The sequence below is a fragment of the Acytostelium subglobosum genome (genome assembly GCF_000787575.1).
Source record: "Acytostelium subglobosum LB1 DNA, scaffold: scaffold9, whole genome shotgun sequence".
Taxonomy (NCBI): Eukaryota; Evosea; class Eumycetozoa; order Acytosteliales; family Acytosteliaceae; genus Acytostelium; species Acytostelium subglobosum.
The window spans coordinates 24,027-49,338 of NW_012236524.1; the positions used below are offsets into that span (position 1 = coordinate 24,027).

General features: G+C 44.8%; 11 protein-coding genes across 11 annotated transcripts; 6 read left to right on the plus strand and 5 right to left on the minus strand.

Annotated features, from left to right (window-relative positions):
* Positions 1–50: 50 nt before the first annotated feature.
* On the plus strand, positions 51–2,293 carry SAMD00019534_049040 (hypothetical protein; the record flags this gene model as incomplete). The annotated part of the gene is made up of 2 exons (XM_012899375.1): positions 51–948; positions 1,032–2,293. 2 exons carry the CDS (start codon positions 51–53, stop codon positions 2,291–2,293), a joined length of 2,160 nt encoding a protein of 719 aa, XP_012754829.1.
* A 554-nt stretch (positions 2,294–2,847) lies between these two features.
* SAMD00019534_049050 (hypothetical protein) lies at positions 2,848–3,726 on the plus strand (the record flags this gene model as incomplete). Its single annotated transcript, XM_012899376.1, has 1 exon — positions 2,848–3,726. One exon carries the CDS (start codon positions 2,848–2,850, stop codon positions 3,724–3,726), a length of 879 nt encoding a protein of 292 aa, XP_012754830.1.
* A 432-nt stretch (positions 3,727–4,158) lies between these two features.
* SAMD00019534_049060 (hypothetical protein) lies at positions 4,159–4,416 on the plus strand (the record flags this gene model as incomplete). Its single annotated transcript, XM_012899377.1, has 1 exon — positions 4,159–4,416. The coding sequence occupies one exon, from the start codon at positions 4,159–4,161 to the stop codon at positions 4,414–4,416; it is 258 nt and encodes an 85-aa protein (XP_012754831.1).
* Positions 4,417–4,906: 490 nt separating this feature from the next.
* Positions 4,907–5,500, minus strand: SAMD00019534_049070 (hypothetical protein; the record flags this gene model as incomplete). Its single annotated transcript, XM_012899378.1, has 1 exon — positions 4,907–5,500. The coding sequence occupies one exon, from the start codon at positions 5,498–5,500 to the stop codon at positions 4,907–4,909; it is 594 nt and encodes a 197-aa protein (XP_012754832.1).
* Positions 5,501–5,696: 196 nt separating this feature from the next.
* SAMD00019534_049080 (hypothetical protein) lies at positions 5,697–8,443 on the minus strand (the record flags this gene model as incomplete). The annotated part of the gene is made up of 2 exons (XM_012899379.1): positions 5,697–7,304; positions 7,376–8,443. Coding segments are annotated over 2 exons (2,676 nt in total), but the record flags the coding sequence as incomplete, so codon positions are not given.
* Positions 8,444–10,185: 1,742 nt separating this feature from the next.
* Positions 10,186–12,081, plus strand: SAMD00019534_049090 (hypothetical protein; the record flags this gene model as incomplete). The annotated part of the gene is made up of 1 exon (XM_012899380.1): positions 10,186–12,081. One exon carries the CDS (start codon positions 10,186–10,188, stop codon positions 12,079–12,081), a length of 1,896 nt encoding a protein of 631 aa, XP_012754834.1.
* Positions 12,082–12,474: 393 nt separating this feature from the next.
* SAMD00019534_049100 (hypothetical protein) lies at positions 12,475–13,643 on the minus strand (the record flags this gene model as incomplete). Its single annotated transcript, XM_012899381.1, has 2 exons — positions 12,475–13,114; positions 13,177–13,643. Coding segments are annotated over 2 exons (1,107 nt in total), but the record flags the coding sequence as incomplete, so codon positions are not given.
* A 708-nt stretch (positions 13,644–14,351) lies between these two features.
* On the minus strand, positions 14,352–17,162 carry SAMD00019534_049110 (hypothetical protein; the record flags this gene model as incomplete). The annotated part of the gene is made up of 4 exons (XM_012899382.1): positions 14,352–14,817; positions 14,882–16,457; positions 16,516–16,628; positions 16,699–17,162. Coding segments are annotated over 4 exons (2,619 nt in total), but the record flags the coding sequence as incomplete, so codon positions are not given.
* Positions 17,163–17,886: 724 nt separating this feature from the next.
* On the plus strand, positions 17,887–19,101 carry SAMD00019534_049120 (hypothetical protein; the record flags this gene model as incomplete). The annotated part of the gene is made up of 1 exon (XM_012899383.1): positions 17,887–19,101. The coding sequence occupies one exon, from the start codon at positions 17,887–17,889 to the stop codon at positions 19,099–19,101; it is 1,215 nt and encodes a 404-aa protein (XP_012754837.1).
* Positions 19,102–19,182: 81 nt separating this feature from the next.
* Positions 19,183–20,777, plus strand: SAMD00019534_049130 (hypothetical protein; the record flags this gene model as incomplete). Its single annotated transcript, XM_012899384.1, has 4 exons — positions 19,183–19,295; positions 19,401–19,462; positions 19,541–20,653; positions 20,758–20,777. 4 exons carry the CDS (start codon positions 19,183–19,185, stop codon positions 20,775–20,777), a joined length of 1,308 nt encoding a protein of 435 aa, XP_012754838.1.
* Positions 20,778–21,135: 358 nt separating this feature from the next.
* SAMD00019534_049140 (hypothetical protein) lies at positions 21,136–24,987 on the minus strand (the record flags this gene model as incomplete). The annotated part of the gene is made up of 4 exons (XM_012899385.1): positions 21,136–21,226; positions 21,314–22,033; positions 22,148–23,242; positions 23,306–24,987. The coding sequence occupies 4 exons, from the start codon at positions 24,985–24,987 to the stop codon at positions 21,136–21,138; spliced, it is 3,588 nt and encodes a 1,195-aa protein (XP_012754839.1).
* Positions 24,988–25,312: the final 325 nt, after the last annotated feature.

The window sequence follows — 25,312 nt, forward strand, 5'->3', positions numbered from 1 at the left end:
TCTTGCGCATATTCATAGAGATAGAGATAATAGAGATAATAGAGATAGATATGGATAAGATAAACTTGACCAAGGAGGAATATGATCTAGTTGAAAAGGTTTATGATATGTTCAAGAAGGGACAACAGGTAGACAAGGCGACTCTTGAGAAGGTGGTACATATGCAGAAGAGTGTACAACTGCTCAAGCCACCTTATAAGAATAACTTGATGAGTCAGTTCAGTACTGGTATGAGTCAGCCTTTGAGCGAGACACCACAGAAGTCATACAGCACTGTAAAGCAGGTCATTGAACGAATGGAGCAACTCAAGAAGCTGGGCAATGACGCGTTCACCAGAGAGGAGTACTGGTTCTCTGTGTCATACTACACGATGGCACTAAGATGTTTCGATAAACACTCAATGTCACTTGCCAATGCTGATGCACAGGAAGTGAAAGAGATGAGGAAGTTGGCCGCGATCATTTCCACCAACTTATCCCTATCATACGTTAAACAGGACTACATTCAAGAGTCAGCGACCGTTGCCGAGAAGGCGATTGCCTATGACGAGACGAATGCCAAGGCATTCTTCCGATCGGGCTACGCCCTACAGCGACTGGGCATGGTGGACAAGGCCACGGCACACTATCAACATGGACTGAGACTGGCCACAAGCAGCAAGAACAACGCACTTCATGGACAGATCAAGAAGGAGCTGGATCATGTCTTCTTGCAGCAGAGGCAGAATGCTGCCAATCGTATACACACACGAACACGTATCGCCAACGACACATCATTCTCTGCATTCCCCGTCAGCCTCGTTTGGGATCCGGTCAAGGGCAGGACACTCTCGGCCAACAAGGACGTCCCCAAGGGCGCCCTAATCCTTCGTGTTGCTCCCTTTGGTGCTGCACTGATCGATGAAACCCTGTCCACTCATTGTTCTTCATGCTTTCGTAACATAAGCTGTAAGTTAGTTTGGAACTATTCCAATCAATCAATCAATCCAATCATTGTGACTGACTGGCCGCCATCCTCTCTTACCGTTCAGTCTGCAAACATGTACATTGCTCAAAGTGCAAGATGAATACAATGTGCGAGGCATGTAATAGTGACAAGACGATCGCTGAGGAGCATGCCAATGAATGCGATTTGTTGGCCTTCTTGCACAAGCACACTCCCAATGCTCAGACGACAGACTTCCGATTCATGATTCGTGTGCTGTTGCGAGCAGTCCAGCACTTGGAGGGCAAAGCCAACAAGCAAAGCACACCGGAATCATGGCGAAAGGATGGCGCACCATTCATCTATGACACGTTGGACGACCTGGATCACCTCTCGGATGTGCCATCCAACATTGACGAGAAGAAGATGGAAGCTTTCACCACGGCCACAGGTGCGATCACCAGAGTGTTTGACATGGTCAAGGGACCGACATTCCTAGCGCAACTGGGCAAGCAGCACATCTTAGACCTTTACTCCAAGATATTGTTCAATGCACACGAGTACATTGACCCTCTCCATCAAACGGCGGTTGCACGAGGCATCTTCCCAACTGGAGCCTACCTAAATCACTCGTGCCAACCCAACTGCATCTGGTACACGGACAACAATGGCATGTTGGCCTATCGCAGCACACGGGTGATCAAGGCAGGCGAGGAGATCGTCACCTCCTATCTGGACATCACGATGGACCGATCAAAGAGGATCAATCGACTGCTGGAGCAATACGCATTCTACTGCACGTGTAGTCGATGCAGTGCCGACGACAATGAGTATCACTGCCCCGACTGCCGCGAGCCACTGAGCACCAAGCATCTGAAGATCTGGGAGCCACAGCCATCGATCAACTTTGACGGACGTGTGCATCAGTGCAGCAAGGGACATGCCACGATGTCTGCAATGTTCGAGGTGCTCCAGGAGATGTCGCACAATCTACCTATCTTTGGAAAAGGACCAGTCATCGACATAGGCCTGCGCTCGTTCTTCCAGGATGGAAGCATGATGGTGCTGAATCACTATTCGTCGCGAGCTACCCAAGCAATGGAGAATGGTTTATATGATTTAGTACCAACTACAATGGACAGGCTGTGGCAGTGCTACAAGGATGCATTTAAAGACCCCAGGGACCTAATACCATATCGATACGTTGGAGACTGTGTTCAAGTGCTATTCCCCTTGGCCAAGCGTGATAAGAGCATCCCGATAATGGGTCAGGTCAAAGAAAAGTGTCGAGCAACACTAGAGCTACAGATACAACTATCTACACATCACATACTTTGTGAGTTTGAACAACTATTTACAATCAAATAACACACAAGTTAGTGAGTGAGTGACTCGTTGGCGTAGAGTGTCCTTCTCTTGAATCAGACTCTACATCCTAGCTCGAGCAGTTGACATCCATTTCTTGTAAATCATTCATTCATTCATTCATTCATTCGTTCATTCAATCAATGCCAAGTGTGAAAGAAGCAATGCCCAAGAAGGTGACATGAGATGACATGACCAACTATGGTTCCAGTATTACCCAGGATGATGAATCCATCTGAATCTGAATCATTATCCCTGGACATGTCTCTATTACCAATTACGTAAGTCATTAATTGGTGTTAATGGGGTCTATGATGTTCTACTCAAACACACTCTTTGAAAAAAGAAGAACAAACTCTGGGTTCGTTTTTAAAAGATCTGGATAGAACTGTGTTCTGTTTCATTCTTCAATCGGATATATGCACAAGACAAAGATATAAAGATGGCCGCAATGACAGTCATAATATTCATTCAGTCAAACAAATCAATCAATCAATCAATCAAATAATCAAATAATAATCAACTTTATTAATCTAATCAATCAATCAATAATAATAATGTCACAACAATCATTGGTATTTTATATTACAGGCGCATCAAAGGGACTGGGAAAGGTGTTTACTCAGAGATTGTTGGAGAAGGGACATAAGGTTGCTGCAACATCGAGAGACACTGATCAGTTGAAGAGTGCAATTACCAACGCTTCGGATGATGCTTTCCTGCCATTGAAGGTCGACTTGGTAAATGAGCAATCGGTCTCTGATTCATTGGCCGCAGCAGTGGCCAAGTTTGGCCGTATTGATGTCGTCATCAATAATGCCGGCTTTGGTATCGGTGGAACGACCGAGGAGATGAGCGACAGCGAGTTGCGCCAGAACTTTGATATCAACTTCTTTGGCCTGGTCAATGTATTGAGAAACGTCGCGCCAATCCTTCGCAAGCAGGCCAGTGGATTCGTCCTCAACATCTCGTCAATCGCCGGATTCGTCGGTCACTACCCAGGCTTTGGAGCATACTGCGCCACCAAGTTTGCCGTTGATGGTATCACTGAGGGCTACGCTGCCGAGTTGCAACCATTTGGAGTGCGCGTGGCCACCATCAACCCAGGATACTTCCGCACAGATTTCCTCAGAGCCGAGTCATTCCTGACCACCAAGATCAAGATCGATGCCTACGAGGCTGCACACAAGGTCGAGGAAGTGCACCGTACCCAAGTCCATGGCAATCAACAGGGTGATCCAGCCAAGCTCCTTGACGTCATCCTACATCTTGTCCAAAACACATCGATTGAGAACGTTCCCCTGCATCTCTTTGTTGGACCCGATGCCCACACTCATGCCAAGGATAAGATTGCAAGATTGAACAAGGATCTTGATACCTGGGAGACTTTGGCCAAGTCCACCAACCATGATGATGTTGTTGCCAAGCAGCAATAATACCATGTTTGGATGGTATATCATCAAACTGGATAATGGTCACCTAATATATAATAATAAATTAAATAATGTACACACAATAATATTTCCTTTCCATGGATTGAATGAATGATCATTCTTGAAGTGTGTCCCCACACTCGTTCACTTCAAACATAACTTCTAAGCCGAACCCGCCTTTCAATTCAATTTGCCCAAACAACAAACAAACAAACACTCAAAAGCACGTGAATGAATGATAAATAGGTTGTACAGATAACTATTAATACATACAAACATATATATATATATATAAACATGTCAATGTTTACAAAGAACGGTGTACCATTCACACTTGGTCAGATGAATGATCAAAACCTACCTCTGACAGCTGATCGACTAAAAAGTCGGTCTACGCCACCTAACAGTTCATCAAAGTACTGGGACTCTAATAATATGAACACTTGGATCGATCGTTCTTACGTCGAGTCAGAGGTATACGTCAAGTATCAGAAGGAACAGGACGCAATCAATGGCATCGTAGAGCCAACAAAAGAGGAAGGTGCAGCTGCCGACGACGACGACGATGATGACGATGACGAAGATGAGAACAATGACGAAGTCAACAACAAGAACTCAACACAGACTACAACAACTACAACTACGACAACATTGAAAGGATCAACGATCACAGACATCAACAAAAAGAAATAGAGAGTTAAAGAGATAGAGATAGACAAATATATATAGTGCTACCCAATAGTTAGATCGACCGGTAGACAACCCAAATGGCAGGGAACTGAATGAAATGAATGAATGAATGAATGAATGAATGTGGAGGACACCAACTACGACAAGAAGATGATGTTGACGACGATGATGACGACAAATGACAGAGACACAGGGTGGCAAGTCGAACCTGGATCAATAACGAATATCAAGATCATCCGTCCGAAGCAACAGAAACAACAACAACATCAACTCCGATAGTCATTGGTATTCGTTGTACATACAGCGCCCAGCCAACCTCCAACATCCCAGCTCCAAGCTCTTAAGGACAAACTTGCGACCACAAACAAATACAATACAAGCCAACAAAGAGAGCAGAGCATAGAAGAGGTGCATATTATCAATCACCTCTGAATGTACCAACTATATATCATCGTGCGTCAAATCGTTCTTTTTATTTAATACCAAACATGTATTACGAACATCTGTTCCAATAGCCTTGCTGGCAGTCGAGTGTGACCTCCATGATGTATTGGAGACCGAGTGTCTGGCACTTGGGATCGTTCCAAGCGCTATAGATGATAGTGCCGTTGGTCAAACACTCGATGGTCGTGGGCTCCATTTCATTCTCAGGATTCTCAAAGCAGGTGTCTGTGGGGAAGTAGCTGACTACGTTGGGCTGGCAGTCGCTATCCATCTGCGATCCAAAACTGAAAGAGTTGGCGGGTAGTGTAGGACTGTCTGTCACGACATATGTACCTGAAGTGAACTCGCCATATGATGATGTGTAGTCAGAGTTGATAGGGATGTTGGTCGTGTCCATCAAGTTCTGGCAGGCGTCATCATCGTAGAGCATCCAGACGATGTTGTTGTTGTCCGAATCGATTGTGTATAGGGTGGAACTGATGCCCACTGGTACTTGGTAGAGGTATACAACTGTGTTGTAGCACTGTCCAACCTTGAAGTAGATACCAATATCATTGGTGTTCTGAATCAGGACATACTGTGCCAACGAGGCATTGCTGAAGCATGCAATCACGATTACCAAAATGACCAACAGTGACTTCATCTCTCTTTATAAACTTATCTCTATCTTTGATTAATCAATGATTATTGATACTTCGTCTTTGCGGCTTCCAAAAGACCTTTGCCTTTTTTGTGATCAAAAAATATCTGACCCTCCAAGTCAATGATTGGCATTGACCGATCAATCAATCAATATTTATTTCTACAGGTACCAATCCATCCATCTCACAAGCCTAATACTCTACCTCAATCAACCAATTGGATGATATTGGTATGTACAGCTTGTCAATGGTTAGCTTGAGCATTGTCCTGTCATACTCGAATGGTAGGTTGTGGCCCTCGCGAGTCACACTGGAAGGTCGCTTGTCAACACCCATAACAACGATACGCTCAACGGTGCTGGCGGGCTTGTATACTGCACTGTTGTCCATTGAGGATGATTGTATCTTGCCATGATTGTAAACGAATGATCGATAGAGGTATTGTCCCTTCTGGTAGTCGAACGAATGTCCGTCATCAATGTACAATTCGCCACGTGCTTGTTGTGTGGCCGATAGGGCCACGACCAGGGTATAGGGGTCATCGACCATGTGCTTGGTTGATGGACGCACTCTCTCCTTCTTTGGCACGATCGTGCCACCACGCTGATAGACGGGTATCTTATCGAGAGGTGTGGCCACCTCCATGTGGCAGGCAAAGTATCTCTTGAGTGTGTCGATGTCGTACCATGTTTGTGTGTCACCACCTGGTAGCATTACTCTTGTTGTCTTTGCCCCCTGTTCAACAACTGGGACCACCAACAATGAATTGCCGACCATGAACTCGTTGTCGACAGCGAACAAAGATGGGTCCGATGGGAACTCCACCCAGAGTGGACGCATGGTGGGTGCGCCAGTCAATGTGTTCTGGTAGAAGAGTGTGTACCAAAGTGGGAGATAGGTGTAGCGGCGTAGGATGGCGGCCTTGATGATGCCGAGGTAGGGATCTCCGAACAACCATGGCTCGCGGCGCTTGGTGTCATGATGAGAGTGTCCACGGAAGAATGGCTGGAATGATCCCGCCTGGTACCATCGTGCCAATAACTCGCCATCTGGGTTACCAAAGAAACCACCAACGTCTGCACCACTGAATGTAATGCCCGTCAGGCCTAGTGAGAGGAGCATGGGCTGGGCCGCCTTGAGATGCGACCACTTGGCAGCATTGTCACCTGTCCAGATGGGTCCGAATCGCTGGGTGCCTGCAAAGAATGATCGTGACAACACAAAGGGACGGTCATTCTTGTCGGTGTTACGATCGACCAAACCCTTTGCTGTCGCCATGTGCTGGTAGAAGCCGTAGAGATTGTGGACTTCACGATGCTCTGCGTTGCCATAGTGTAGGGCATCCTTGTTCATTGATACCTCGGGTCCGTTGAAGACTGACGGCTCATTCATGTCGTTCCATGTGTATAGGATTGGAGTGGAGCCCTGGTACTTGTTGTAGGCAAACTGTGAAGCCCACCAGTCGCGCGCCTGTGGGTTGGTAAAGTCAATGTAGCTGCTGTCACCTGGCCAGCAATAACCAACGTACTCCTCACCCTTATTGTTGTTGACAAAGTACTTGTTGCTCTTCGCCTCATTGTAGATGTAGTAGGAAGGTTCACGCATGATGTGCGGGTCGACGATAGACACCATCTTCCTGCCCTTGGCTTCGATCTTTGCCAGCATGTCCTTGGGTGAGCCAAAGTTGGCCTTGTCCCAAGTGAAATATCTCTTTTCATTAGTGTGCTCAATGTCCAGCCACATCACGTCATAAGGTATACTATTGTCATCGAATCCAGAGTCAACCTCCTCGACATCTTGTTGACTCTATGAGCGCGTATAAATGAATGATTGACTGTAAGTCAATGGACGTCGATGGAGCACGCGAGCATACATACAACATAGTTCCAACGGCATTGGTGGTAACCAAGTGAGAATAATTGTGGAAGTGCAGTTGTACCTGTCAGTGCGGCGTACTGCGAGAAGACCTTGAGTGGAGTTGGACCCGTGAGGAAGAAGACGTCCATGACACCAGTCTCACTGATCCAATGTGTGTACTTTGAGTTGATGCCATCAGACACATCGATAAAGGTCTCGGCAGAGTTGAGCCAAAACACTCCAACAGTCTTGTTGGCATCGTGTGAGAGCATCAGTGGCACGGCACCGTACAACGCTGTGGTCTTGTCGAGCTCATACTCAAACACGTCCAGGTTGTACAATCTGTATGGGTTGTCGTTGATCTTGTTACCACGAGTTGAGCGCAGTGCAAGCGATGTGGTGTGTTCGGGGATGCCATAGACGTGCGATGTGCCAATGAAGCTGATGTCCATGGCGACGGACATTGGACCGCGAGGCCTGCTGTCAGGATGGTCTCTAAACATCTCGGGCCATTTGGTGTCGGGCGCAGGATGTGTCAGCGTGCGTTCAAACTTGAAGAAGCTGCGCTCGTTGGCAGAGATGGCCAGGATGTCGTCGACAAAGACATCGAGCTTGAACGGTCGGTATTGGATACGTGCGTAAGAGTGTCGACCAAACTCAAACGTGGCGTCGTTGTCACTGCTCATATGCAGTGTCTTGATGGGTGCGTACTCGATGTTGGGGAGCAGCACATCATTGACTTGATAGCGCTTGTTCTTGGTGACGGACACCTTCTCTGTGATGGTCATACGGATGGTGTCATCTTCAAGTGCGCGTATCTCCAGTGATAGTGGGTGTTCCCTGTCGGAGTGGCCCTCCTTGTCGGCAAGGCCCTCTTCGATCAAGTCAGCTTGCAGACGACCCTCTGTATCAATATGTAAAGATGATGGTACTATCTTATAATGTATACGTGAAGGGTCGTCTTCTATATTACGATTGACTCTACAGAATGATTGATCATTACATTGTTTGAACTTGTTCAGATCGACTGCTTCTGTTGGTGTTACTATAATATCATTGGTCAATAACACCATTGTTATATATAAAAATAACAACAAAGTAGTTGTTCTAGTTCTTGTACTGTTATACATATACATAATAATGAATGTTGTTGTTCAATATCTTGTTGTATCCGTGTTGGTCTTAGCAACGTTGTTGTGGTGGGCTCTAACTTTTGTCAACTTTGACACCCAGCTTTGACGAGACTTGTGAAAAACAAACATACCCTCACACATACCCTCGCACAAATACCCTCACTCATTCACTCATTCATTCATTCATTACATTGTCAAGTTGTTATTAAATGATTATCTGTATAACTACAACTAATGAATGATAACAACAATAACAGATAGATAATTAAGTTCTCAATAGTTTGGGAGATGTTGTTCAACTTGAACAACACCAAAATGCATGGTATGAAGAGGAAGAAGACGATGATCGCGATCAATAATGTTTGCTGATGCTTATGGATGGATATCAATATCATATCACGATTAATTACATAATTCTCTATCTTTACTAACTTTGTATCCTTCACTGAATTGTATTATATCCCGTGAAAAGGTGCCATCACCAGGTCTTAATAATATAACTTTGCATAGCCAGATGGGTCCACCCAAACAAAGAGAGGTACTTCACTTATTCAATTCCGATCAACACGCACAATTGTGTTATTTTCTTCGGACTTTGATCACGTGTTACTCAAGATTGATGATGGAATTTCCTTCAAAAAACACTCATTGAGGCGAAAGTTTGATCCAAAAAAAACAAAACACAAGATTCCAGTGGATTTTTTTTAAAGATCTTTTGAATGATGGCTCAGCTTGTTTGTGATGGCCTTCTGTGTTTCACCCACACCCCAGACTCGCGCACTCAAATCCGTGAGGTGACGAACCGCTTTGGCTCTCGGACAGTTTGGGGGCCGGTATGGGCCACCCTTTGCCCCCAGATCAGATCCTTCACACTTTGGTCTACAAAAAATCAATTGGATCATTTACACAATAGAGAGGCTCACTGGGGGCCGTCTTCTTCTAGATGGTGGTGTTGGTGGGCCACATCACACCTGCCTCTCTTTGTGTTAGTGAGAGTGCCCGCGATTACGGATACTTACGGCGATACTTCTGATCAAACAATCCCACCTCCCGCTCCTCTTCCCACCTTCAAACCTATCACTTGTCGACAACCCACCTATCACTCAATCAAACAAATAACTCTACATGTGTAGAAGTAGGTCTCAACTCAATTAAACTTAATAACTTCAGCTCGTCAGGTCAGCCAGGAATCACACCCACCCAATCAATCAATTAGCAATCCTTCTTCCAAAGTTAGACTAAGACTTACAATAACAACAACAACATCATACAAATATCAGGATAAGGAACAGATTAGATTGATCATCCAATCTTACGACTCCTCACTTTGGAGTGCCAATTAAACAATCAGTTCAATCAATCAAACATCCAAATCACTTTATTATTTATTTATTATTATTATCATTCACATATCATCAATATAATCAATCATGATGGAGATACAAGAAGCAATGAGATTTGGCAGTACCAACAATGTCACATCACAAAGCAATTGGAAGCAGAGTTGGAGAAAAGTATGTTAGTTAGCCACGTGTGGCCGCATAAAAATTTATGCAGCCACAAAACGGTAACACGCGGAAACACAGAAACACGGAAACTAACACTTGCCATCACAGATACAACAATGTAGCTCAGATGTACAGTCTTCAGCAGGACTTATATTGAGTGAGGGATCAATGTTAGGACATCAACATGATATGCTCGATATATTCGAGAAGTCCATTACTATGTTATTGTTGGTAGAGAATGCTACACGTCAACTCAATTCAAACAAGTCATTGTTTAGTCAAGTTATAGAGTCACTGTCCAATAACAGCAACAACAGCAAGAAGCAATCAGAGCTGGTAACAGTGTTGGGCCAGACCAACAAGTCGTCCTTGGTCGCATTGCTGTCCAAGATGTCCGAGTTGTCGACAGTCGTTGACATCACACAACTATTCAATCCATCCCAACCACAGCAGACACAGCCACAGCAACAGACACAGTTGACGACGACTTCCACCCCCACCTCCACCTCCAACTCCACATCCAACTCGCCAATACTCCCACCGAGGAGCAACAGCACACATAGATTCGTACAGCCATCAGCGTTGATACCAACTGCCATGCTCACATCATTGTTCAACTTGGCAAACAACTCATCGCCATTCGTAACATCGACATCATCGTCGTCATCGTCTTCCGAGTCTGCATCGTCGAGCTCACCCGCGTTGAACTCAATCCACACAGCTTCAAAGGCCGCATCGTCAATGACTGTGCCAGTGTCCGCATTGATGGATGCTCAAGCCCACAACAACTTCCACCACCTTCAATCTCCAATATCCTCGCCAAACCAGTTGCCATCGTCTGCCACTGGAGGTGCCTCTCCACCATCCATTTCGCTCACTGCCGACGCATCAGTTGTCGACGAGAGTGAGGACATCGCTAGCAACGAGAGTCCACTCTCATCCTCCACCGACGTCGTCCCAACATCACCAACCACCTTAGCCAGGAACACCACCCTCATCATCAACAACAACAACACCATCACAAACAACAACAATGTTAATGCCAATGGCAAGAGAAAGAGAAGACCTAGAGCACCAGCTCCATTCCTCGACTCGCTGTTCTGCCATTCGTGTGGCGAGACCCAGACATCACAATGGAGACGTGGCCCAGACGGTTGCAAGTCGCTCTGCAACGCATGCGGTATCCGCTTTGCCAACATTGTCAACAAGGAGAAGGCACTCGCCGAGAAGGAGGGTAACAAGACCGCCGTCTCCATCAACATGTTGTTGAATGACTCTGCCGCCGCCGCCGCAGCCGCCAACGGCAACGGTGCCGATGTGCCACAGACACAGAGCAAACAATCCATGGTCGACGCGGTGCCATCCGCCGCCACCATCCAGATGCAGCTGCAACAGCTGCAGGCCATGGCGCAGCCCAAGGTGCCTGTGCCCTTTTACAACAGCTCCAAGATGTCATACACCGCCCCACCACCACCCCGCAGCAAGTCTGGCGTTGTTGCCAGCATCGCCAACCTGACCAGTGCCAGCGCCGACCTGTCGTCGGCCGCCTCAGCCAAGAGGAAGTTGTCTCCATCGGCAACCACCCTTCCAATCATATCGTCGACCTCCTCGACATCGACCACCCCTAGCAACAAGTCACCAAAGACCTCGCACCCATTCGATGATATCACCAACAGCAAGATACCATTCCATAATCTCGCTGCCGCGGCGGCTAGCCAATGGAGGCGGCAGCCAGTTCCACCACCAGTCCAAGTTCACATCGTTCCCCCTGGACGCACTGTCGGCCATCGCCACCAACGAGGCCATGCTGATATCCAACGACAGCAGCAATGGACATCACCACCACCGTGGTCATGTCGAGACCACGTCGCTGGTCAACTAAGTGATTGGCTGTGTGAGGGGACCATTCCCCTCCCTACCATCACAACCCTTTTGCTTCACCTTCTGCCTGTCTTTGGCAGATGGAGCGATGCACTCCTAGGTGTGTTTAAGACCTTGCCTTGCCTCCACTTTTTTCCATCTCTCATTCTCCCTTCTCTCTTCGTCTCTTTCCATTATCCATTAACCATTATCCATTATCCATAATCCATCAATATCCATTATCCCCCATGCTTTGCCACATGGGACCATACAACATCCATGTATAATTTCAAACACTTGTTTGTTAACCCATTACAATGTGTGCAAGTAGGCGCGTCCTTGGTACCAGGCCAACGTCGTGGAGTCCACAGTTCTTTGCCAAGCGCGCTGATCGTCTTGGACCCACACAACATGAACATGTCACCATCACGCCCGCGCACTTTTCTTCTCGACTACCATCACACCAACTTCCCGATGTAGCTAATAACGAATAACTTTAATTAAAGTATTACCTTGAACGATAAGATATTTCCTTTGATCATGATGTTGCAGTTGCAGTTGTTTTTGAAGTTGTTGCAGTTGTTGCAGTTGTTGCAGTTGTTGCAGAATACTCATTTAATTGAGTGGGATGGTTGAGAGATTAAATCGCAAGCCATTGACTGCTCCAACACAATGAATGATCATGTTTGAGCCATGTACGGCATCGTTCACCAGATTGAGAGGTATCCCGATGTAGGATACATTAGGGTAGTTCTCTTGAACTCCCTTGTATACGATATGACCAACAGGTGTGAGGTTCTCGAAGTAAACTTGTTGAAATAGGAGAGGTTGGAGTTGTTGTTCCTTGATTTGGAGCACACTCTGAATATCGGCAATGTCACGTTGTTGTAAGCCGACCGGATTGGCCAATCGTTGTTGACGTTCTTTTATGAAACCTTGGATCTCTTGGAGTTGATCGTTTGTATGCTCTTGCTGAGCTTCCACCTGAGCCTGGAGGTTGGGAAGGTCGTTGCGGCAATAAAGGTAGACGTGATTGCCTCGTCTATCAAACAGGACACCAGACTGGCATTGTATATTGAGAGTAGACATCCAGCGACACATCTTTCTGTGTTGGTAGTCCAGGCGGTTGTTCTCTCCGGGACCATAGGAGCGAACCTCAACAAGAAAGTCTGGAACTGATGTGTTGGCTTGGGTGTTCTTGGTTGCTTCTGGCAATATTGCCCATCTGGCGTTGGTCATGAAGGATGCATCTGGTTGTCTAAATGAATGGAATTGATTAGATTTATATACTCATCCAATCACACTTGCAGGTCAACCTACCTCTTCATTGTGACACCATTGACGACAAATCGATACGCGCTCTGACTATCAAAGACGTTGCCTATGATATGTTGAACTGGAGGTCCCAGGACATCCTCATTCGTGTTCTCGGTTAAATTCCAGTTGCCAAGTTGCCTGGCAAACTCAAAATTCTGCTTGCTAGGTCGTCCAGCCATTTCCTTGAGCCAGAGTATGCTTCTGCCTTCTGTTTCGATGGTAAGGTCGTCGTTGAGCTCTTCAATTTCTGAAAGAGGATTCAGAGTGAACAAGGGGATGAGAGGTGCGATGTCGATTGGTGTTGCCACGGGGACTTTGATCTTCTGAACCAGAGGATCAAAGGGTCCGAATTGTACTCCTTCGTTAAGTTTGACTAGTTTAGCGTATAATGAACTGTCAAGCTCCCAAGGCAACCGAATGTAATAATATTCAGGTTGTTCTATTACTTCTAAGTGATGATGAATATCCATGTTGTATGTGTTTAAGGTATAAGAAGAGTGATAGAGTGAGAGAAATATTAGTTCAATTGAATAATTGATTGATTGAAGATTGATTGACAACTCTTCACACTTTTATTCTTAAGCACACCCCCCAAGAGATAACACTCTGTCAACCATTTATGAGCTATGCACTTTGTTTTTGTGTTTGTTTATTCACTATTGACAGAACATTAACATTAGTGTTTTGGAGGAGTGTCCACTCTTGTTTCCAAGTGTTATAGCATCGTTATTGTCAAGGGCATCATGTATCTTCACCAGGATGAACTATTTACTTACATATTCAAAGTCCTGGGTTTGAATGGTTGTGCCAGTCGCTGATGGATCCTCAATCCCACCACGACCTCGATCCCCAATCAAGCCAGTTCCAATCGTCTGCTGGAGCGGCTTCCCATTTCCCAATTCTCCTTCTTCCTCTTTTGGCAGATGGAACGATGCTCAAGGTGTGTTTAAGACCAATCTCTTCCAAATCTCTGGATATTGTTTAACTGAAGTTGGCTTCCTCTAGACAAACTGTTCAGAATCATTCCAATACTTTCATTAAACAATGGACTGAGTTTGATCAATGGCAGAGGACATCAATTTACAATATCCATCACTTTGTTTAATTAGACAAATCCATAAGAGCAATATACCTACGATTCCTGTACTGTCTTGTGTGTAGAAACACTGCAATCACTGAGAGGACATAAATGAAGAGGAGGAGTGATCATTCATGCCAATGTTCAAGTTGCCAAGTGTAGATGATGACCTCTTTGTACCAGAGCTCTCAAATGAGTTCGGCTGGGAAGATGAGGAAGAGGGGTTCTTGGCAGAGGCAGCCGCTGCTGCCTTCATACGGTTGAACACCTCTTTGAACTTGTCTCTGTTCTTTTTGCAGTCGATGGATTGTGCCTCCAACTTTGAGAGCAAGGCCTTGAGCTCCTCAATGCCCAAATGGAACATCTCCTCGTACTTCTTGTCGGACAACTTGGAGAAGTGATCGATGACCGTCGATCCAAGTCTTTGGAACAATGGGTCCAAGAAGAATGCATTCAACTTGTTGCGAACATACTTGGCAAAGAAGAACCTGATGCCCGAGAACAATCGTCCAGCAATCATGCACACCTTCTTATAAGTGTCATCGTCAATCCTTCTTGACCTTGAGCTACTGGAGTGAGATGGGATGTTAGTATCCTTGTAGCGCAACATCCTGAGTGGTTGTTACTTACATGTCCAATCCATCCATTGGAGCACCTTCCATGATGGAAACAACTCTTTGCTTGGTATCTTCTGGCGTCACCTTGAGGTAGTTGTACTGCTTGATCTCGGACAGGCCGCCAAGCAGGTTCCAGTCGACGATCTTGGTGAAGGTGTCAAAGTCGTCCTTTAAGCGCACCTTGCAGTCGGCTTCAATCTCTTCGATGAACTTGTAGTACTGTATCCTCAACTCTGATACGAAGTGCTCGTACAACGACACTGAGTTGAGTCCATTCGAGTCCTCGTTATTCAGGATCGACACACTGATATCAAACAGCCTCTTCATGATGTAGGTGCAGCGTTGCAACACAATCTCAATCAGTGGCAGCAACACCTTCTTGGACTTGATCTGGAACAGGTTAGTGGCGGCAACCTCGTAGATGGGTGAGTTGTGCGACTTGGACACACCGATGGCCGACGCCACCTCGTTGATCGATGTCTCGGGGAACTCTCTCGAGTGAATGACATACTCCAACTCGTTCAGCAGTCGCTCATACTGTGCGCCACCGTAGAGGTTGTAGTTGGCGTTCTGTACGTCAAAGTTGAAGTTGAAGCTGGGCCACTGCTCGACGTTGCACTGCTCCACTTCTTGACTGAGCGTCTGGCCAAACTCATCCGGGTCGCCCACAACGCTGCCTTCAAGCAGTCGTTCAATCTGTGTGTTGAAACTCTGAACATACTGCAGCACCTTGAACTTGAGCGTGTGAATGTTGTTCTCCTCCAGCTCCTTCTTGATCCTGATGATCTCCTGGTCGGTCTTGCGCACGATGCCCTCCAGCTGCAGCAGGGATGGCAACAGGTTCTGCTGATACTTCTCGTGCAGCAAGCCCTCGATGTAGTCCTTGACCTTGTAGATGCCAATCTGGCCACCAAACCTGTTCTCGTCAAAGTTGACCTCGAGAAGCTTGCGGTAGTCCTCCAAGTATGAATCCTTCATCGCCTCCTTGAAGCGATGTGGCTCGAGATTGCGCTTGAGTGGCAGACTGATAAAGAATGGCTTCTTGCTGGCGACGATGCCTTCGCCCTCCAAGTACTTGTGTGCGCTTTCACGCGAGCGCAACTCCTTGACACGGTTGTCAAACTTGGTGTTGACGAGTATCGTGCGGCCAAACTCTTGGTCGATCTTCTTGACCAGGGGACGCGAGATGGTGTTGGCCCACTCGACATTGGACTGCTCGAGACACACGATGATCCTGTGCTTGGGCTCGATCAACTTCTTGACCATGTCGCCAATCTCTGTCTTGAGCTTCTCGTCGCCGCCCTTCCTGAAGCCTGGCGTGTCGTAGATGTTCAGGTTGGCGCAGTGGGCAAACTCCACGCGCAGAAATATAGGCTGTGCCGACACCTTGTCTCCACGAGTACCAGTCAAGTTGTTTGTCCTCTTGATGATCTCCTCTGTCAACTCCTCCACTGGTGTCTCATGCTCCTCCCACTTATTCTCCAATGCACTTGCCTCACCAGAGAACTCCTTCTTGAATCTACAACTTGGTTGATGTTTTATCGGATTGTTTATCATTTGAATGATCAATGGTCTTCTTGTTCCAATGTCTGTTTGATGTAACATGGTTAGTAAGTATTGATTGATTGGACATGATGCTACACATACTGGTTTCGACAATGTTGAACTGGAAGCCCAAGAGTGACTCAATGAAGCTTGACTTGCCATCAGATTGCATTCCAACGACCACCAACTCTGGTGTCTCGAATGATATGTTGTAACTGTTTGATTGAGTATTAGTCCAATGTCCAACGTCCACTCACTCGCCCAATCACAATCAATTGTACTTACTCATGTGATATCATCTGAAGATCATTGAACAATGAGTATAGCTCTTGATTGGTGTTGTGAGATCTCTTCTCATCATCGTCCAACTTCTTCTTCTCAGCGTCTACTTTGTGACGAAGTTGTTTGGTCCATTGTTCCTCATTCTCTCGCTTCCTCTTCTTCTCTTCACGTTTTCTCTTCTCCTCCTCATGCATCTGCAGTGCTGAAGCCATTGCCAATGCCATCTGTGCCTTGTTAAGCTGTGGATGTTGTGATGGTGACATATTTGCAACTGATGGGCCGGCCGCTGCACCCGGTGTCATTGGTAAACTAAGAAGTGTCGATGGTGTCACACCAGATGATCCTCCTCCATTATGTTGTTGTGTTATTGTTGATGCCAAGTCCATATTATGTGATAATCCTGTTGTTGACAAGTTGTCAAAGTCGAATGAAGGTGGCGCTGCTGGAGAATTAATACTCTCCATTATTACTTATATTATATGTATATGTCGATGTAACTTCTTGAAATTAGCTTACTTTGGATTCAAGCTGGAATCAAAGTCGTTCAAGTTGTCATTTTCCAGGAAAACAAAGTTTAGTTTGATTGAGATGCGAGGGCAAGGGTTTGGAAGTTTTTGAGGGTTCAGGGTAGGGTAAGGGTTGAGGGTTCCTTGGACTTCAAGAAATGCATCTCAAATGATATCTTCATTCATTCATTATGTTCTAGACATATAATATAATATAATAATGATTGATTCAATACCTATTATTGTATTGAGAAATATAGCATGTTATCTTGATAGGATTGTAGATAGGTTGTTCTTATCATTGGTCTGTAAAAGATTGTTTGAACAAAGGAATAAGTATATTAGTTTCTTTGATACCAATACAGAGTTGGGTACAGATTGTGTACATTCATTAAACTCATATAAAGAGATAGTCAACTATGAATACATTGTAAATAAGAAATCAATTGTTGTCGATCTTGGATCATTCATCAATGCATCCAATCAAGCATTCGAATTAGGTATGTTGTCGTGTTGTACAATGATGTCATCATGAATGGGATGAAGTCACTGACATCATACACATGAAGAGTCATTCAAGGATGCACTTAACATGCCCAACCTCAAGTATGTTACATTTTACTACAGAGGGGAACCATCGACACATCCATTCTCAGAGTCACATCCTCAGTGGAGCGAAACGAGAATGGTGTTGGATGAGTTGGCCCAGAGACCAGTTGAGTTGGGCATCTACTTTGGCGCAGAGGCCACGACCTTGCCCGTGTTACAACAAGCCAATCTGAAACTATTGTCCATCATTGGCAGTCAGCGCCAACAACTACAACGTTGTCACTTGCCTACAACGCTCCAGCATCTAATGTTGGGATCAAAGTTTGAGGGCACTCTGAACGGTTTGTTGCCCGACGGCTTGACGAACCTGGATCTCTCATTCAGCAGTGAATGGAACCAACTGATCACGCCTGATTCATTGCCAAGCAAACTCGAGACACTCACTCTGTCGAGGTCGTTCAATCAAGAGATACATCCACGAACATTCCCGCCCGCGCTCAAGTCGATCATCTTTGGCAAAGACTTCAACCAGCCACTGAGTGGCCTGTTGCCTCCATCGCTCACCCACCTTGACTTGAGTATTTGGGGAGACTATCATCACGATCTGGCCAACCTTCCAATCAGTCTCACATCGATCCACCTACCGACGAGGTTCAGAGGCACGCTCAATCATCCTCCACTCCAATTCATGAGACTTCATGATCCTGTCCGAATGGGCCACCCATTACTGGTACTCAGAGAGTTGCACATTGAGAGCCTCGATCATGCGAGTGTCTTTGATGCATCACTCTTCCCAAACATCTCTCGTTTGAAGGTTTCCAGAGAAGCTCAGTGGTTGGACCTATCAACCCTGCCTTGGACCACCCTAAAACGATGCAAGCTTGTCTGTGAGGACAGTCTTGAAACAAACATCAGTGCCATCCCATTCGGTGTGGAGAGGCTGGTTCTAGGCAATTACAGCTTTGACCAGGCCACCACCGACACATTGCCATCATCAATCACACAACTAACTCTAGCAAGTTGTATTGGTGTCAAGCCTGGACACATCCCGCCATCAGTCACATCGTTGAAGCTCAAATGGACGTCCATGACCGAAGTGATACAGGCCATCCCTACAACAACATCTCTTCGACATCTTACATTGATCGATCACCAGTTCAGAGGATGGAGTCTCTTTGTCCAACGCTTACCAAAGTCAATCAGTACCCTATTCCTATCCAACGTTGATCAGAGTCTCGAACTAGTTCGACTGACTGATCAACTATACTTCCGAGTCAGTCAATCAATCAAAGAGATTGGATTCATGGACACTCTCGCCATCCAATCAATCTTCGCACTGCCTGCCGATTAAATATATTAATGAAGTTGTGAAACTTCAATCATTCAATCATTCACACCAAACATAGAGATAGAGATACAGATACAGATAGAGATGAATACATTACCTTTGAGAATCATTGGTGAGATAGTATCTCATCTTGATGCACTTGTTGATAGGTTGTTCGTGTCATTGTTATGTAAGAGATTGTTTGAACATCGACTCAAGTATCTTAGCTTCCTTGACACGAAAGATACATACATACCTCCCTTGGGTAGACTTCATCTTCACTCCTACATCGATATCATTAACAATGAATACATAACAAACAGTCGACAAGCCAGTATCGACCTTCGATCATATATCAACCGTGATGATCAATCATTCTCTTTGAGTAAGTATCAACATGATTGATTGAGTTAACTCAACTCAATGAATGAATGTATGACTAACTCGAACAAACAATCAATAGATGCATTCAAGGTAGTATTGAATATGTCTAATCTAAGGTCTGTATCATTTAGGTTCAAGGGTGCGGCGAATGAACATCCATTCTCTGAGTCACATCCGATGTTTGTTGATATATGTAGCGTGTTGAGAGAGGTGGCAAAGAGATCAGTGCGAATGACTTTGATTCTTGAGGATTATCCTGTGTCGGGATTACATCATATACCCGTGACACATATGTATATGATGACTGATCGCCTCACACCTAGTGATGAGTCACTGCGTCAACATCAATATCTCCCAACAACCCTCAAGTCATTGAAGATGCCCTCCAACTTCAAAGGTACACTGGACAACATTGTGATGCCAGATGGCTTGTTGACGTTGGAGCTCCCCAACTCGGGTTGGAACCATCCCATCCTTCCCAACACCCTGCCCAGTCATCTCGAGGAGCTTGTCTTGCCCAGGCACTTTGACCAGGTGATCCAGGCGCAAACATTCCCCGCCACTCTCAAGCGACTCAAGATTGGGCAATGCTTCACACATTCCCTCATTGGTGTGTTGCCACCGTCACTCACCTGTCTAGATATGAGCGCCATTGACATTAACTATCATCACGATCTGGTCTATCTCCCGACCAGACTAACGACAATCCATCTGCCCATGCACTTCAAGCGTACACTCGACCACCCTCCCCTGCAGTACATATACGCATGTAACTACTACCTCTCTCCCTCGCGACCATTCCCCAACCTCAAGAAGCTCAAGACCAGGTATATGAAGTCGACGCACAACTTTGACACAGTTCACTTTCCCAAACTGACAGGATTGACGATCGTCGACGGTGATGACCCACTGAACCTGTCGACCGTCCCTTGGTCCACGATGAAGCATTGCAATCTGTTCTGTGACTATGGCATCGGAAGGAATCCGCTGAGGACCATCAAGGATGCCATCCCATTTGGGGTCAAGAAGTTATCGTTGGCCAACTGCAACTTTAGTATCGCCCCACCAGGCTGCCTACCCGCATCAATCACTCGCTTGGCACTATGGCGCATGATTGGTCTAAAGCCAGGCGATATACCATCTTCAGTCACTTGGTTGGAGATACAAGAGGAGTGCTTGGACATTTACGTCAGTATGGTTCCTGCATCCGTTCGCCACCTAGTATTGAGAGGGGTACGAGTTGCCGGCGATACTATTCAACGATTGCCAACCACTATTGTATCACTATCCATCCAGATACGCATTGGAACCTTTGATCTCATTCGAATGACTGATCAACTATACCTCCGACATGGATCATGCCTCAAAAACTATGGCTTCATGGACATCAATTCAGTGCGATCGCTTGTACAGCCTATAAACAATATTTAATTCATTCAACAATCATTTATCACTATCATTCTGTTTGGATAATTGATCAAGTTTGATACTGATGGCATTACAATCCATGAATCCACATTCAATTGTAAATACACAAACCAACATCCTGATCACTCTATCGTGCGTTCAAACTCTTTATATATAACTCATCACTCAACAATCAAGTTTGCAAAAATGATTGGCTGACTGCTTTATTTTGATTGACTGGGGATGATCAGTCAACCAATCAATCAATCATTTCTTCGATACTCGTTGATACAACTCAATGATGTTGATGTAACCATGTTCATAAGCTGGTTCGACAATAGCATCAAGGTGTTGTTGACTAGGTACAATGTAGAATGGTGTTGATTGAATATCCTCAAAGAGGTATTTGAGTATCCGATGATTGTTGTTCGTTGATGCATCATACATTGTGTTCAGAGTTGGAAGATATCTCTTGAGTTGGGCCAGTGATGTACATCTCTGATGGATCGACTTGACCACATCAACGTAATCATTCTCAAATGCCCATTCTAGAATATACTTCAAAGTGAGTGATGATCCATCCAACTTGAGGTAACCTTTGTCCAAGATGTAATCCATCATAATAGAGTTGGACATATGGTTTGGGATTAAATCGCTTGGTTTGAATGGTGGAGATCTGGTGGCGGCCAAGTCCAAGATGCATTGGAATGATTGAGTGTCACCTCTAACAACACAATCATCTATTATCATCTTGTAATGCTCTTGACCCAATTGTTGTTCAATATCATCATCAGAGATACAGTTCAATAGGTCGATCATAGGTTGTAGGTGTTCACTTGAAACACATGATATCGATAAAAGTATCTGAGTGATGCTTGATACATCAATCGATCCTTTGTGTCCATTATAAACGGCCTTGACCATATCAACAATGTCATTGCCAGTGAGTTTGTCATGTCTTGCCGCTTTGCATAAATGACAGACAAATACTCCATCGATCTTCTTGCTGCCCTTGACCATGTGTCCAATCTTGTCCAAGATGATCTTTGCAGTGTCTATATCTCTTTGGATCATCGCCTCATGAAATGCTCCGTGATAGTCTGTTGCCATGTGCATGTTCAACATAAACTCGATGACATCCTTCTTTCCTGCCTTGATCGCATGTCTAAGCACATCACCATAGTGAAATATGATTGATTTATGCTCCAACAATCTCTCAATCAGTTTGATTGAAACAATGCTAGAGTTGATACGACTCACTGCGCTTTTGTATCCATACATTGGTTCTGTCTCCAGGATGTAGTTGACCAACTCCAAGTGATTGTTAGCCTGGAGCGCAATTGATAGATGTGGAAATGCTGATTGATTGATTGATTTGGCCTGTGTAGTATTGAGCAACTTAACAAACAGGTCCAAGTTGCCATTCATTGCGACATTGTTCAACACCCAGAACATCTCCTTCCCCACATCATCTCGTGTCGGCATGGTAATGGATTCGAGGGGATAGTGTGAGAGTATCAACTCTCGCACATCTGCTGAGGATGATGATGGTTCAACTACATTCAATAATAATGTATATCCTGGATGTCTTCCCAGGTCCTCGCCCAACATGATGTCCAATCCAACATCCACCATGCAGTATCTTACTATATCAATGATGTTGAGTTTGATTGAATGCTTCAAAAGTGATCTCTGGATACTAGTTGTGACCAATGAGTTGGCACGTAGTACTTTGAACATGTCCACTGCCCATGGCTTGTCAAACCAGTTAGTGATAAGTGTATCCACACTGTCTTTGGATTTGATCAGATGATCAAATCGGTATCCAAGTGTCAATAACTTGTTGAGGAATGATGGATGTTTGATCTGGATCAACTGGTCCTGACTGATTGACGTGTGGGCGGGGGTCTGGAAAGTGATTGATATGTACTGCTCCAACGCTCTTTCCCATCCAGGTTGACTACATTCTGATTGCAGCTCAATGAATAGGCTCATAAACTCTTCATTGTTGGGGAGCAACATCTTGGGATCTTTGAGCAATGTATCCATGATTGATTGGTTGGGGTATAGCAGGGCCTTCTCAAGCAGTGTGGAGTTGTAACGATCTTCATGTGTGTAGAATGATTGATAGGCAGCGTGGAACCATTGACTTGCACCATATTCAATCAAGTTCTCAAGACTATTCTTTGAACAAAGGATTGATCCTTTCATCGTTGGCACACCAATAGTATCATATATGATGCCCACTTGTTCCATGATCATTCCACATATCTTGCCATCACTGAACACCTTGTGAATTGCAGTTTCCAAGCGTGGCGAGGCATTGACGACAATGCTCTCATCGATTTCCTCTGCAGGTGATTCCTCGCGATCCCTATGATTGATTGATTGAGTGAGTGAATGAGCGTCCTCTGTGATCACAATAAGTGAATAATACCTCTTCTTGTTTGATTGAATGAGTTTGATGAGTGATTGAGAGTGATTGACGATTCGAGAATGTCCTTTCATCAATGATGGCAACATGATTGAGTTGATTGTACGCAGTCTGTCTACCTTGGGAAGTGAGTTGAACTCGATGGATGCAAGATAATGCTCAAGTACGTGGTATGCATTGTATTCAGATGCATCAATCAAAGTACCGATTGTAGCCTTGTTTCGCTTCATAGTACAAAGCATGTTCAAAGCATAAAGGTTATCATTGCAATATGCCATGTGAATGATGTCCTGTATGTTGACTGGTGATTGTATATCCTCCAATGTGAATTGATTGATTACATATTGGACCACATCATTGTTGGGATTGGCCATTACAATGCCACATACACCAATGTCATTCTTGACTCTGGGCAGATTGTCCAGAATCAGTACTACAGTGTCCAAAGATGCCTTTCCAATCAGTTCATTCGCAAACTCCTTGATCTGATCATCTCGTGACCATACATCCAGTTCTTCTTTACCAACTCGATCAAATATAATTGACAAAGTATCAAAGATGTCCTTGGCTTTGGCATTGGTCTTGTCCGGGTCCATATCCATATTCAATGCCTCGGCGAAAGTCTCCATTACAAATGGTACTCTGAAAGTTGTAAGAATCTTGTTCATGATCAATGGTGAGATCCTTGTTGCCACTTTTAGTAGTTCCTCAAACACATCGCCGTTGACATCAGTGTCATGACAGTTTTGAATGAAGTTGAGTACCATGTCAACAGTGATCTGGCTTCCATCCATGGACATTGACTCAAACATGTGCATCAAATTGGTATGATTGAATAGTTGGAGATGTTTGTGAGAGGGATGAGTGATGAGCATTGCCATGCTCATTGACATCTGTTGCCAGATAATAGCACCAATCTCTACCACTTGTGGAAGTAGTGCCTCGGCCATCTCCAAGTCTTCTGTGATAATGGCTGCCTTGGGTGTGACAATCAGCTTGCCAAAACCAACATCGAAATGTCCACAGATAGATCGCTTTGATGATGATTTAACATAATCAAGCGAGTGGATATATTTGAGAATATCAACATGTCCATAATCGACCAAGGTCTCAATCAATTGATCAAGATGAGGATATAGATAACTAGTCCCAAGTAGTGATTGAAGTATATTGACGTTGCCATGCTTGGTGGTTGACAGAAGCTGAATGCATTCTTCCAATACATCCTCCCATTGATGTGAGACCAATGATCGAGGTTTATGTTTGATGATGTATTGTACACTATCCAACATATTGTGATATATTGAATGTTTGAGTGCTTCAATCCAAATCAGATCTTCAAGCACCGGGTCAAACAAGTGATCACTATCATCAAACTCCGCGTGCAACACCTTGAGCATCTCCAAGCTCACACCAGGTTTCGAGAGCTCTCCAATGAGCGAGCCATTCCTCGGTTGACTCTTGAAACAGTTATGTTTGATTAGCAATCGCACAAGTTCCACGTTACCAGTGTCGATGGCTGGATACAAGAGAGCGAGCTTCATTTTGAATGTGCAAGCAATGCTGTTGTTGTTATTAGAGTTGAAGTATGTGTTGAACAAGTCAATGTTGGCGGGCTTGATCATGTTGATCATATGTTCATCACATAGTAACTCCAGGAGTACAGGTCCATTGTTGTGTTCCATAATATATTTGCCAGTGACAGTGTTATTATGTTTGAATGACTTGTATACCAATCGAGTAATCAATGATGTAGGTAGAGGAGTGGTAATGTTGTGATTCGTTATCATTCTATTGAATGATTGTATGAACCATTGATTGGCATGATACTTTATCATCTTTGTAAGGTTGCCATCATTGTATAACCTTTGACCTTTGATCGTTTGTGTTGTTACACTTATAATCTTATGAATTTCTGTAACATGTTTGAAAATGCTATTTCTCAACAACTTGTTACCAAACACCAATCTTAGTGATTGATATACTATTGTACTACTACTATCCATATAA